The 14107-nt window shown below is 41.4% G+C and overlaps 1 protein-coding gene across 7 annotated transcripts in view; it reads left to right on the top strand.

Annotated features, from left to right (window-relative positions):
• The window catches only part of NPHP4 (nephrocystin 4), a 138124-nt gene that overhangs the window by 61322 nt on the left and 62695 nt on the right, over positions 1 to 14107 (top strand). For all 7 annotated transcript variants that reach the window (XM_070385114.1, XM_070385113.1, XM_070385110.1 and 4 more), the window contains one exon: positions 9596 to 9734. In XM_070385114.1, the coding sequence (XP_070241215.1) occupies positions 9596 to 9734 (139 nt within the window). The remainder of the gene's footprint in view (positions 1 to 9595; positions 9735 to 14107) is intronic.

Genomic DNA, 14107 nt, shown 5'->3' with positions numbered 1-14107 from the left:
ATGTACCTTTGTAAATAAATCCTTATTCTGTTTACTTTTAGCCTTCTCATGTCCACTACATTTCCTTTGCTTTTTAAGTGTGTAAACTATATTGGAACATAAGTGTTGTGAAGGTTGGACTATCTCAAGGTCACAAATGTATCAAATACCATCATCTTCCATGAAGAATATCACTTCTAATCAGGGTTTCTCCACTCAGCACTGTCAGCATTTGGGGCCAGACTGTTCTTTGCTGTGGGTCTGTCCCAGGCACTACCCTGGAGGATGTTGAACTGCATTGCTGGCCTCCACCCCTTAGAGGCAGTAGCACACCCCCACCCCAGTTCAGTTCAGTTCAGTTCAGTCACTCACTCAGTCGTGTCTGACTCTTTGCGACCCCATGAATTGCAGCACGCCAGGCCTCCCTGTCCATCACCAACTCCCGAGTTCACTCAAACTCACATCCATCAAGTCAGTGATGCCATCCAGCCATCTCATCCTCTGTCATCCCCTTTTCCTCCTGCCCCCAATCCCTCCCAGCATCAGAGTCTTTTCCAATGAGTCAGCTCTTTGGATGAGGTGGCCAAAGTACTGGAGTTTCAGCTTTAGCATCATTCCTTCCAAAGAACACCCAGGACTGATCTTCTTTAGAATGGACTGGTTGGATCTCCTTGCAGTCCACAGGACTCTCAAGAGTCTTCTCCAACACTACAGTTCAAAAGCATCAATTCTTTGGCCCTCAGCTTTCTTCACAGTCCAACTGTCACATCCATATATGACCACTGGAAAAACCATAGCCTTGACTAGACGGACCTTTGTTGGCAAAGTAATGTCTCTGCTTTTGAATATGCTATCTAGGTTGGTCATAACTTTCCTTCCAAGGAGTAAGCGTCTTTTAATTTCATGGCTGCAATCACCATCTGCTGTGATTTTGGAGCCCCCCAAAATAAATTCTGACACTGTTTCCACTGTTTCCCCATCTATTTCCCATGAAGTGATGGGACCAGATGCCATGATCTTCGTTTTCTGAATGTTGAGCTTTAAGCCAACTTTTTCACTCTCCTCTTTCACTTTCATCAAGAGGCTTTTGAGTTCCTCTTCACTTTCTGCCATAAGGGTGGTGTCATCTGCATATCTGAGGTTATTGATATTTCTCCCAGCAATCTTGATTCCAGCGTGTGCTTCTTCCAGCCCAGCGTTTCTTATGATGTACTCTGCATAGAAATTAAATAAGCAGGGTGACAATATACAGCCTTGATGTACTCCTTTTCCTATTTGGAACCAGTCTGTTGTTCCATGTCCAGTTCTAACTGTTGCTCCCTGACCTGCATATAGGTTTCTCGAGGCAGATCAGGTGGTCTGGTGTTCCCATCTCTTTCAGAATTTTCCACAGTTTATTGTGATCCACACAGTCAAAGGCTTTGGCATAGTCAATAAAGCAGAAATAGATGTTTTGCTGGAACTCTCTTGCTTTTTTGATGATCCAGCCAATGTTGGCATTTGATCTCTGGTTCCTCTGCCTTTACTAAAACCAGCTTGAACATTTGTAAGTTCGCAGTTCATGTATTGCTGAAGCCTGGCTTGGAGAATTTTGAGCATTACTTTACTAGCGTGTGAGATGAGTGCAATTGTGTGGTAGTTTGAGCATTTTTTGGCATTGCCTTTCTTTGGGATTGGAATGAAAACTGACCTTTTCCAGTCCTGTGGCCACTGCTGAGTTTGAGCATTTTTTGGCATTGCCTTTCTTTGGGATTGGAATGAAAATGGACCTTTTCTAGTCCTGTGGCCATTGCTAAGTTTTCCAAATTTGCTGGCATATTGAGTGCAGCACTTTCACAGCATCATCTTTTAGGATTTGAAATAGATCCACTGGAATTCCATCACCTCCACTAGCTTTGTTCTTAGTGATGCTTTCTAAGCCCCACTTGACTTCACATTCTAGGATGTCTGGCTCTAGGTGAGTGATCACACTAGACCCAGATAATCACACATCGTGAATACACAGTTCTTCTGTGTATTCTTGCCACCTCTTCTTAATATCTTCTGCTTCTGTTAGGTCCATTTCTGTCCTTTATCGAGCCCATCTTTGCATGAAATGTTCGCTTGGTATCTCTAATTTTCTTGAAGAGAACTCTAGTCTTTCCCATTCTGTTGTTTTCCTCTATTTCTTTGCATTGATCGCTGAGGAAGGCTTTCTTATCTCTTCTTGCTATTCTTTGGAACTCTGCATTCAGATGCTTATATCTTTCCTTTTCTCCTTTGCTTTTCGCTTCTCTTCTTTTCTCAGCTATTTGTAAGGCCTCCCCAGACAGCCATTTTGCTTTTTTGCATTTCTTTTCCATGGGGATGGTCTTGATTCCTGTCTCTTGTACAGTGTCACGAACCTCAGTCCATAGTTCATCAGGCACTCTATCTATCAGATCTAGTCCCTTAAATCTATTTCTCACTTCCACTGTATAATCATAAGGGATTTGATTTAGGTCATACCTGAATGGTCTAGTGTTTTTCCCTACTTTCTTCAGTTTAAGTCTGAATTTGACAGTAAAGAGTTCATGATCTGAGCCACAGTCAGCTCCCAGTCTTGTTTTTGCTGACTGTATAGAGCTTCTCCATCTTTGGCTGCAAAGAATATAATCAGTCTGATTTTGGTATTGACCATCTGGTGATGTCCATGTATAGAGAGCCCAGATGTTCATAGACATGGCTGAATGTGTTCTGCGGGCAGAACTGCCCCTAGTTGAGGACCGCTACTGTAAACAGATATTATTAACTAAAATAATAAACTGCCACTGATCACAAACTCTGTTCATTCTCCTGCTTTCTAAAGGCGCTGTTTTGCATCTTCTTGTTTCTCATCTCATGTAGCAGTGCATTACCACATCAGAAGTGTGGACTCCTAGGTAAGCCTGGTCTCTGCCTGGGCACCAGTTAATTCTTTATCTTATTCATTCACTCAGTGAATTTTACTGAGCACCTACATCTATTCTATGAAAACTCTCTAATCCTGTGGAATTTACAGTTGAACAGGACTGACAGATATTAATCAAAAGAAAAAAGATACATATTATAAACATCCCATAATTTTTTTACTAAGTAAATTTTGGGGTTTATGTTATTAAGATTATTTCAGTGTTATTTACTGTGAAGGTAAATAGTGTATTATGTTTATGTTTTCCTTCTTAAACAGCTCCTGTATTCTTCCCTCAAGCAAATAGTTGTCTTTAAAAAAGTTAATATCTCCACAGGTAGCCAGTTTCAACTCTTAGCTGTGATGTATGGTATTTACCTTGTTTTCTAAATAATATATGTTTACTGCTACTTCTTAGTTTATCAATTTTAGTATCGATTGTATACTGACTTATAATAATGATAGATGAGAACATAAGCTCTTTTATACACTCTTGCACTGAAAAAGCAACCACGCTCTGCCCTCTCCCCACTTCCTTGCACTGCTTGACCTTGCATTCAGGTACCATTGCCAGAGGCTTGCAGCCCAGTGGGGTCTTACCAGAGGATTGGAAGGGGAACCCTTGAGAATTGAAAAGAACTAGTGGGATCTGGAGTCCCTTGGACTGCAAAGAGATCAAACCAGTCAATCCTAAAGGAAATCAACTTGAATGTTCATTGGAAGGACTGATGCTGAAGCTGAAGCTCTAATACTTTGGCCACCTGATGTGAAGAGCCAACTTATTGGAGAAGACCCTGATGCTGGGAAAGATTGAGGGCAAAAGGAGAAGGGAGTGGCATAGGATGAGATGGTTAGATAGCATCACCAACTCAATGGACAGGAATTTGAGCAGACTCTGGGAGATAGTGAAAGACGGGGAAGCCTGGTGTGCTGCAGTCCATGGGGTTACAAAGAGTTGAACGTGATTTAGTGACTGAATAACAACAACAACAACAGCAACAAGGGGGGTCTGGAGAGGGAGGATCTTGGAAAGTCCCCTGGAAAGTTGTTTAAGAAATGCTAAGTTAACCCCCAGCTTCATGTGCCTGACTCTGACCTAACAGCGTATGGCAGTCTTTGAGAACTGGACTGTGGACAGAGTTGCCCCTGCATGCATCATGGCTAGGAGAGGACTGAGGAGCCCTGCCCAGGCTTTGAGAATGTGACTGATGTTGAAACCACCAACCACAGGATGCTGCTTGGAAACTGGGGCTTGAACCCAGCTGGGTTGATTTCTGACCCAACAAAAATATCAACATTCTCCATAAACTTTAAAAGACATTCTTACAATGTGATATTTAAAAGAGAATCTTATAAAGTGATATTCAGAATGTCTATGATACAGTGTATACTTAATTGACAAACAAAGGACCAGGAAAACCTCAACTTGCAGGGGAAATAACATTCAACAGGCAGTGATACTGAGATGACACAAATGTTGGAATTATCAGACAAAGCCTTTAAAATAGGCATTATAAAAATAATCCAATAAATAAGAACAAACACTTTTGAAGCAAAGGGAAAGATAGAAAGTCTCAGCAAAGAGGTAGCTAAAGAAGAAGCAAATGGAAAGTTTAGAACTGAAAAATAAAATTGCCAAGATAAAGTACTCAGTAGGTGAACTCAGTAGCAGAATGGATATGACAGAAGGATCAGTGTATTTGAAGATGAATCAGTGGAATTTATTCAACTTGAACCACAGAACGTTGATTGGAGGAGAGTGGACGAAGCCTCAGGGACCTGTGGGGTAGGGCCACAAAGGCTAACACCCATGTCATCAGAGTCCCGGTGGGGGAGAAAGAGTGCAGTGCAGAAAAAAATGTCTGAAGAAATGATGGCTGAAAACTCCTCAGATTCGGCAAAAGACTTAAACTTACAGAACGAAGACGTCCAAAACCCAGAGATAAATGCAAAGAAATCCACACTTGGACACATCACAATCAAGCTGCTGAAAAAGACAAAGTCTTGAAGACAGCATGATGCATTACTTATAGAGAAACAATAGTTTGAATATTGTGGGTTCCTTGCAGGAACCATGGAGGCAGAAGGAAATGGAACAACATGTTAAAAGTACTAACAGAAAGACCCCAGAACTCAGAATTCTATTCCAGCAACCGTCCTGCAGGAATGAAGGTGAAATAAAGACATCCTCAGATGAACTAAAACAGAGAGTTCATTGGCAGGTAGAGATGCTCTAAGAGAATTGCTAAAGGAATTTCTTTAGATAGAAGAGAAATTATACCAGATGGAAACTTGGTACATCAGGAATGAAGAAAGAGCAACAAAAATGATGAATAGAATACACTATTCTCCTTCTTTTGAGTTCTTTAAAAGGGGTTTGATGGCTGAAACAAAAATCATATCCGTGTCTGTTAGGGTTTTTAAGGTATGTAGGTATAAGAGGTTAAGATAGCTATAAAGGGGAAGATAAAGAGACCTGTAGGGCGATAAGATTTCTGCATTCCACTTGAAATAATAAAATATAGATTTTTGAGTAGATTGTGAAAAAATTATTTACATTGTAAACCCTAGAGCAGTCACTAAAAATAAGCTATCAAGAGATAGTAAGAAACCCAGTAGATAGATAAAATGGAATAATTCAAAATAAGGCAGGAAAGGGAGACAGTAATGAGAAACAGAAGGAACAAATCATAATAAAATGATAGTCCTGAACCAAGACCCACCAATAATTACATGAAATGTAAATAGTCTGAACGCACCAACTTCAGGACAGAAATTTTCAGTTGACATGAAAATCTCAAGGTCCAACTATGTGCTGTCTGTCAAGAACTCACTTCAAAAGCAAAAGGATGGAAAAATACTGTGTGCAAACATGAATCAAAAGAAAACTTGAGTAGCTATATTAATACCAGGCAAAGTAGACTTCAGAGAAAAGGAAATTTCCAGGAATTAAGGGGGATGTCACCTGTGATAAAAGAGTCAATTCACCACAAAGACATATAAACCCAAAAGTGTGTGTATCTAACACAGAGGTTCAAAATGCAAAGAGCTAATAGAATGGAAAGAAGAAATAGACAACTTCGCAGTTGCATTTGCAGATTTCAGCACTCCTCTTAGATTAAACTATAAGCACACTGATGGAAAATCACCAGTATATAGAACTGAACAATATTATGAAGCATCTGGATCTAAATGACCTTCATAGAACAGTCCACCCAACAATGGCAGGATATATTCTCTTCATATTCTCTTCAAGTGCACATGGAACATTTACCAAGAAAGACCATAGCCTGGATCAGAAAACAAATTTTAGTAATTTTAAAAGAATTTAAATTACACAAGGTATTTTCTGTGGTCACAATGGAATTAAACTAGAAGCCAAAACAAAGATAGCATAAAAAACTATAAACACTTAGAAATTAATGCATTTTTAAATAATCCATAAGTCAGAGAGGAAGCCTTAAGAAAATATAAAAGATACTTTGAACTGAACAAAAGTGAAAATATGACATATCAAAATTTGTAGGTTGCAGCTCAAGTGTATTTACAGGGAATTTATAGCATTAAGTGCTTATATAAGAACAGAAAAAGGTCTCAAATCAATAATCTGATCATCCACTTTTAGAAACTAGAAAAAGAAGCAGAAAGTAAACCTAAGGCAAGTAAAAGAAAAATCAATAATAAATATAAGTGCAGAAACCAATATAGCTGAAAACAGAAAAACAATAGAGGAAAAACTAGAGAAAGCCAGTGAAGTAAAAAACTGATTCTTTGACAAGCCTCTAACAAGTAAAGAGAGAACACAAATGACTAATAATAGGCATGGAAGAAAGGATAACCACTCCAGACCACACAGGTATGGGAAGGATGTTAGGGGAAATACTATAAATTTGAAAATTTAGATGAAATGAACCAGTTTGTCTTAAACAACAAACCATCAAAACTTACCCAAGATGAAGTATATAACTTGAGTAGTCCTATAACTTTATAGATAATGGGTTTGTCATTAAATTTTTTTAAATAAAGAAATATCCCAGCCTGTTCACATATAATATATAATATAGAGGGCTTCCCTGGTGGCTCAGACGGTAAAGAATCTACCTGAAACATGGGAGACCTGGGTTCAATCCCTGAGTTGTGAAGATCTGGAAAAGGGAATGGCAACCCGCTCCAGTATTCTTGCTTGGAGAATTCCATGGACAGAGGAGCCTGGCAGGCCATAGTCCATGGGGTCTCAAAGAGCTGGACACTACTGAGTGGCTTTCACTTTCATTCACTATAAATTGTACTAAACATTTAAAGGAAAAACAATACCAATTGTATAGATTCTCTTCTTGAAAATAAGATAGGTGGGAACAATTCCAAATTTATGTAACAAGGCCTTCATTATCCTGATATCAAAATCAGAAAAAGACAATATACGAAAATAAAATCATGGATGCATATTCCTCGTGAACTCAGATGCAAAATGCTCAACAAAATATTAGTAAATTGAATCCAACAGTATGAGTGAGTGAAGTCGCTCAGTCAGTCCGACTCTTTGCTGCACCATGGACTTGTAGCCCACCAGGCTCCTCCATCCATGGGATTTTCCAGGCAAGAATGCTGGACAGGGTTGCCATTTCTTTCTCCAGGAGATCTTCCTGACCCAGGGATTGAACCCAGGTCTCCCACATTGTAGGCAGATGCTTTACCATCTGAGCCACCAGGGAAGTCCATCCAACAGTATAGAAGAAGAATACACCGTGACCAATAATACACCCTGGCTTATTCCAGGGATGCAAGGCTATTTTCTATTGGAAAATGTAATTCACTCTAACAGCCTAAAGAAGGAAAACCATGTGAATAATAACAACTGATGCAGGCAAAGCATCCATTTATGACAGAAACTGAGCAAACAGGAATAAAGAGGAACTTCCTCAGCTTGATCAAGAGTAGCTACAAAAATTCTTTAGCTAGCATCATGCTTAATGGTGAAAAATTGAATGCTTTCCCTCTTAGGTCAGGAAGAAGTGAAGAATGCCCACTCATAGTATTCAGCATCTTATTTGACATTGCGTGGGAAGTTCTAGCCGGTAAAATAGACGAATAAAACAAAATTTAAAAAAAAAACCATAGAGATTGGAAAGGAAGGAACAAAACTCTTCTTATGTGCAAACAGTATGATTTTCTGTGTAGGAAATCTTGAAGGATTTATCAAAAACTCTCAGAATAAACAGTAAGTTTAGGGAGATTGTAGTATACAGCAGGAGGTCAAATGGAAAGTCAGTCACATTTCTTTATACTAACAAAATATATACAGTTGGGAAGCAAAATCTAAAAAGCAGTATTATTTACAAAGCACCCCCCCACCTCAGTGAAATCTAACAAAATATGTACAGGATCTGTGTGCCGAAAATGATAAAACATTCCTTTTGCTGCATGTCATTATTCTCATTGATTACTCTTAAGTGAATCACAGAAGACCTAAATATAATGGAGGGTCTTCTTTATGGATTGGAAGACTCACATGATAAAGATACAAATTCTCCCCAAATTGATCTATAGGTTTAATACAATTTCAATCAAAATCCGTACATGATTTTTTAATAGAGACAAGCTGATTCTAAACTTTAATTAATTTTTGGCTGCGCTGGGTCTTCGTTGCTGCACGAGGGTCTTCTCTAGTTGTGGTGAGCACGGGCTACTTTCTAGTTTCAGGGTGCGGGCTCAGCAGTTGTGGCGCATGGACTTAGTTGCCTGTTGGCATGTGGGATCTTCCTGGACCAGGGATGATTGAACCCCTGTCCTCCACATTGGCAGGTGGAGTCTTAACCACTGGACCACCAGGGAAGTCCCTGATTCTCAACTTTATATAGAAAAGCAAAGGAATTAGAAGGGTCAAAACAATTTTGAAAAGAACAGTTAAGTTGGAGGATTCATGCTAGACAATTTCAACACTTTCATTAAAGCTATGGTAATCAAGATGAAGTGCTGTTGGTAAAAGCATTGGCATATAGACTAATGGAACGGAATACAGAGTTCAGAAGTAAGTCACAGATTAGCAGTTTCCTGTAAAGTGTAGTATACATGCACCATATGACCCAGCAATCCTACTCTTGGAGAAATGAAACATGGAGAAATGAAAACTTATGTCCATGCAGAAATATGTACACAAGCGTTCCCAGCAGCTCTATTTATAACCACTCAAGCTGGAAACAGCCCATATGTTCTAAGTGGGTGAATGGATAAGTACGCTGAGGCACATGGTACAATAGAAGACTGCTTGGTAATGAAAAAGAACGGCTGTGGTTACACACTGCTGCACAGATGACTCTCATCCGCCTACCAGGGACTGAGAGAAGCCAGTCTCAAGGGTTCTGTAGCATGAGTCCCCATTTGTAGGACCGAAGACAGGGGTGGAGAGCAGTTCAGTGATTGTTGGATGTGGGTATGCGCAGGATGGGTGAGCGTTTTAGGTGGTGGGGCTGCTCTGTACCTGATGCTGGTGGTGGTTACATGTGTTTAAACTCAAAATAGGAAAAGTCAGCATAACATAGGTTAAGTAAAAATGCATTCAGACGGGAGCAATGTTGTTGATTTCCGCTTGGCTGAGGGTAATCCACACTGATTGTTTTAGGACTGGGGGATGTTCCTGGTTGAATTATTCTGACCACACAGTGCTGATGGAGGGAGCATGGCCATCACTTCTCTTGTTGTCCATCATAGGTGAAGCAGGTGGAGTCAGGGACGGTCCAGTTCCAGTACTCGCTGAGCCCTGAAGAACACCCAGACGCACCCACAGCGAATGCAAGCGGCCCCAAGGCAGAGCGGCGGTCTTTTAGGAAGCCACCCGTGTCCCCTTCAAGTAAGTGTGTGCTGAGAACTGAGTCTTCAAGCTCATGGCACAGCTCCATGTGTGCCCAGGTAAATGACATTTATCAGATACTTGCTGTAAATTGCTGTAACTGGAATCAGTTGATTGAGTTTTTGCTGACTACAGAGGTATAGAATTGGACAGTGATAAAACCTGGCCCAACACTTTGTGCTTTAGCCATGAGTTAGCTCCCTGACTGAAGGCTTTGAAAGGTCTGTTGGTGACACTTAAAGGGACATCTCTCTTGGGTGTCCTGCAGACACAGGGCTCAAGAATCAAAAGCTGGCTGATAGCCACGGACTGCCAGCTTTATGGTTGTTCAGTTGCTAAGTCATATCAGTCGCTAAGACTGTATGCAACTCTGTGGACTATAGCACGCCAGACTCTATGTCCTTCACTGTCTTCTAGAGTTTGCTCAAAATCATGTCCATTGAGTTGGTGAGGCTATCTAACCATCTCATCCTCTGCCACCTCCTTCTCCTCCTGCCTTCAGTCTTTCCCAGGATCAGGGTCTTTTCCAGTGAGTCAGCTCTTTACATCAGGTGGCCAAAGGATTGGAGCTTCAGCTTCAGCATCAGTCCTTCCAATGCATATTCAGGGTTGATTTCCTTTAGGATTGACTGGTTTGATCTCCTTGCAGTCCAAGGGACTCTCAAGGGTCTTCTCCAGCACCACAGTTTGAAAGCATCAATTCTTTGGCACTCAGCCTTCTTTGTGGTCCAGCTGTCACGTCTGTATATGACTACTGGAAAAACCATAGCTTTGACTAGATGGACCTTTGTCGGCAAAGTGATGTCTGCTTTTTAATATGCTGTCTAGGCTTCTCTGATGGCTCAGATGGTAAAGAATCTGCCTGCAATGTGGGAGACCCAGGTTCAATCCCTGGGTTGGGAAGATCCCCCTCGAGAAGGGAATGGCTACCCACTCCAGTATTCTTGCCTGGAGAATTCCATGGACAGAGGAGCTGGCGGGCAGTTGTCCATGGGGGTCACAAAGGGTTGGACGTGACTGAGCAACTAACACTTTCACTTTCACTAGGTTTGTCATAGCTTTTCTGCCAGCTTTATGTTGCACTGTTAATGTAGCCTTGAGTTTGTTGTTTTTAAAAACTGATTTTTACTTCCTTGGTGTGCAATCTGGGAGTGGGGAGGCCACGACCTCAGGGTGTGGCTTTGAAAAAGGGATGGAGGGCTGTCGATGCTGGAGGAAGTAATGCTCTTCCATGGATGGCAACGTCCCCGTCCCCGTGTGTGTGACTGCCGCTGTCAGCTTCATGTTGGCTGTACCAGCTCCTTCTGCTGAGGCTGGTACCTTGTGTTCAGGGCCTCTTAGTTTATCCCCAAGGACAGGAAGCCAGCATCCTGGTGGGGAATCCCACCTGTGGTGAGAAGAGAGGGAGGTTAGCAGGAGGGTTGAAAGAGCACTGAGCTCTTGGCTTTTAAGGATCTCACTGGCTGAAGGAACATTCTCAATCATGGGTAGTTAGGCTCTTAGAAAGTCAGAAAGGTAGGGGATGAGCAAATGTGGAAGCCCTAGAGGGGCGCTGAGTGTCCATCCATCCTCCATCCAGATGGCTTTCCTCTGATGGATGCTGCTGGGTATCTAGGGAGGGCTGGCCAGTGTCTCTCGGGCAGCAGGTCCTGAATGCTGTGCAAAGGCGCCAGTGAGTCTGTTGTTTGGGAGTGACTTTTTTTATCAGCTGAGATTCTGGTTTTTGGAAACTGGTCTCATTGAGTTTAATCTCACAGCTGGTGGCAGCAGCACACTTGTTTCTCTGTCCTGGGAATCGATGTCTTGGCCTTCATCTTCATGGTCCTCCAGGATTTTCTGAGATGTTTAAAAATATTCAGATACCAAAACTTGATAGTTTATTGCTTTGGGACAAACTGTATTATTAAGTATTTTCCTTTTCCCTCAAAAAGGCAGTGCATTTGTTGTTTTTAATTGTTTTATTCTTTCCAATTTTTTGTGCTTATCAGAATGTTCTCAGGTATAATTACATCTTACGTAAGTGATGGGCTTCCCAGGTGGCTCACTGGTAAAGAATCTCCCTGCAATGCCAGAAACTTGGATTCGATCCTTGGGTTAGGGAGATTCCCTGGAGAAGGGAATGGCAACCCACTCCAGTATTCTTGCCTGGAGAATCCTATGGACAGAGGAGCCTGGCAGGCTATAGTCCATGGAGTTGCAAAGAGTCAGACATGACTGAGTGACTAACACACACACACACACACACACACATAAGTGCTACTGAAATGTACACCACTGCTTGTACTTGAGACGTTTCCAGAATATCTGCCAGAATCCCCTGGAATGGTGGGTGGCAGGCATGTGTTTTCCACCAGAGTTTAGAATGAATTTACAATTTTATTGGATAAAGTTAAATGCATTGAAAGTATAGAATACATAGTTAAAAAATACCAAAAGGTCAAACTCATTCCCTTCTTTAACTCTAGTATCTTCCTTTCTTTGACATATTCACAATTACATTTAAAAAATAAATGCTAACCTCTAAGAAATGTTAGTGTGAAATAAAGATAGTATCCTAAATTATAAAATATGTGCGTTTTATGATTTGATATAAACATTATTATTTTGGTTTTTAATTAAACTATTCAAAAGGATAATGCGTGCTGTGCATGCTAAGTCGCTTCAGTTGTGTCCAACTTTTTGTGACGCTATGGACTGTAGTCCGCCAGGCTCCTCTGTCCATGGGATTCTCCAGGCAAGAATACTGGAGTAAGTTTCCATGCCCTTCTCCAGGGGATTTTCTCCACCCGAGGATCGAACCCAAATCTGTTACATCTCCTGTTTTGGCAGGCAGGTTCTTTACCACTAGCGCCGCTTGGGAAGCCCAAAAGGACAGTAGTGAAATGTAATAAATGCAGTTCAAAATAATAAATATAGTTTACTTTGGTCCTTAGAAATACCTGAAGAGATCATTTTCTTAGAGAAGAAACCTCTACAGCTATCGTTAATGGAAAAATAATAAGTACTTTTTCTGGAAAGGAATTTTCACGTGTTGAACTTTGGTGTAGTTATGACGCTGGAAACCGACAGCTTGCGTGAAGGCCTTCTAATTGAATTAACTGTCAGCCAGGACAGGATGACCCTGTTGGCTTCTCCCGCCTGACTGGCTGTCGGCATGGCCTGGGGGCTCTGTTTTTGCTTTCCCAGCTGCCCTGTCTGTTTTCATGCAGGGCTTGGAGGAGATTTATTTATTATTATTTAAAATATTTATTTTTATTTATTTATTTGTCAACACTGGGTCTTAGTTGCAGCATGCGGGATCTAGTTCCTTGACCAGGGATCAAACCTGGGCCCCTTGCGTTGGGAGCGTGGACTTCAGAGAAGTCCCTTGGAGGAGATTTAAAGCCTAGTGTGCTGCTACCTTTGTTTCCCCAAATGGTCCTTTAGCTAATTTTGAGGGTGTTCATGGAACTTCTTGGATCTCTGTTTTTTTTTTAAATCAAAGTTGGGACAATTTTGATCATTCCTTCTTCGATTATTTTCTCTGTCTTCTTCTCTCTTTTCCCTTGAGGCTCCCAGTCATACCTTTATCAGGTGGCAAAGCTGTGGGAAGTCCCACCCTGCTGAGCTTCTGCTCAGTTTTACTTGTGGTCTTTTCTCTCTGTGCTCCAGTCCTAGATACTTTGTATTGCTGCATCTTCAGCTTCACTCATCTTTTCTTCTGCAGCATCTGATCTGCCATGAATCCCACCCAGTGCATTTTCCTCACAGATATTGTCGTTTTCATCTCCAGAAATGAAATACAGGTATAACTACCGACAAACTTATGCTTTTTTGTTTCTCTCCTAAGGCAGAGGTAGATGAACTTAGGCCTGTGCAACAATTAAAATTAAAATTCCAGTATTTTATCCTGTTTGAAATGACCCATATAGTAATTCTCATTTTAACTAGGTTTAGTTTCAAGGTTGGAGAAGGCAATGGCAACCCACTCCAGTACTCTTGCCTGGAAAATCCCATGGATAGAGGAGCCTGGTACGCTGCTGTCTATGGGGTCGCATAGAGTCGAACACGACTGAGCGACTTCACTTTCACTTTTCACTTTTCATGCATTGGAGAAGGAAATGGCAACCCACTCCAGTGTTCTTGCCTGGAGAATCCCAGGGAGGGCGGAGCCTGGTGGGCTGCCGTCTGTGGGGCGCACAGAATCGGACACGACTGAAGCGCCTTAGCAGCAGCAGCAGCAGTTTCAAGGTACCAGAATCTGGAGGTAACATTACAAAGTTTGTCACTACTTTAATATCCTTGTTTGCCAATTCTAAAATCTTGGGCAGTTGTGCATTAGTTTTGATTGATTGATTTTTGTCCTGATTTGGGTTGTATCTTCCAGCTTCTCT

This window comes from Bos mutus, chromosome 16, assembly GCF_027580195.1.
Source record: "Bos mutus isolate GX-2022 chromosome 16, NWIPB_WYAK_1.1, whole genome shotgun sequence".
NCBI classification, from domain to species: domain Eukaryota; kingdom Metazoa; phylum Chordata; class Mammalia; order Artiodactyla; family Bovidae; genus Bos; species Bos mutus.
This window is presented reverse-complemented; position numbering and strand designations above follow the sequence as displayed.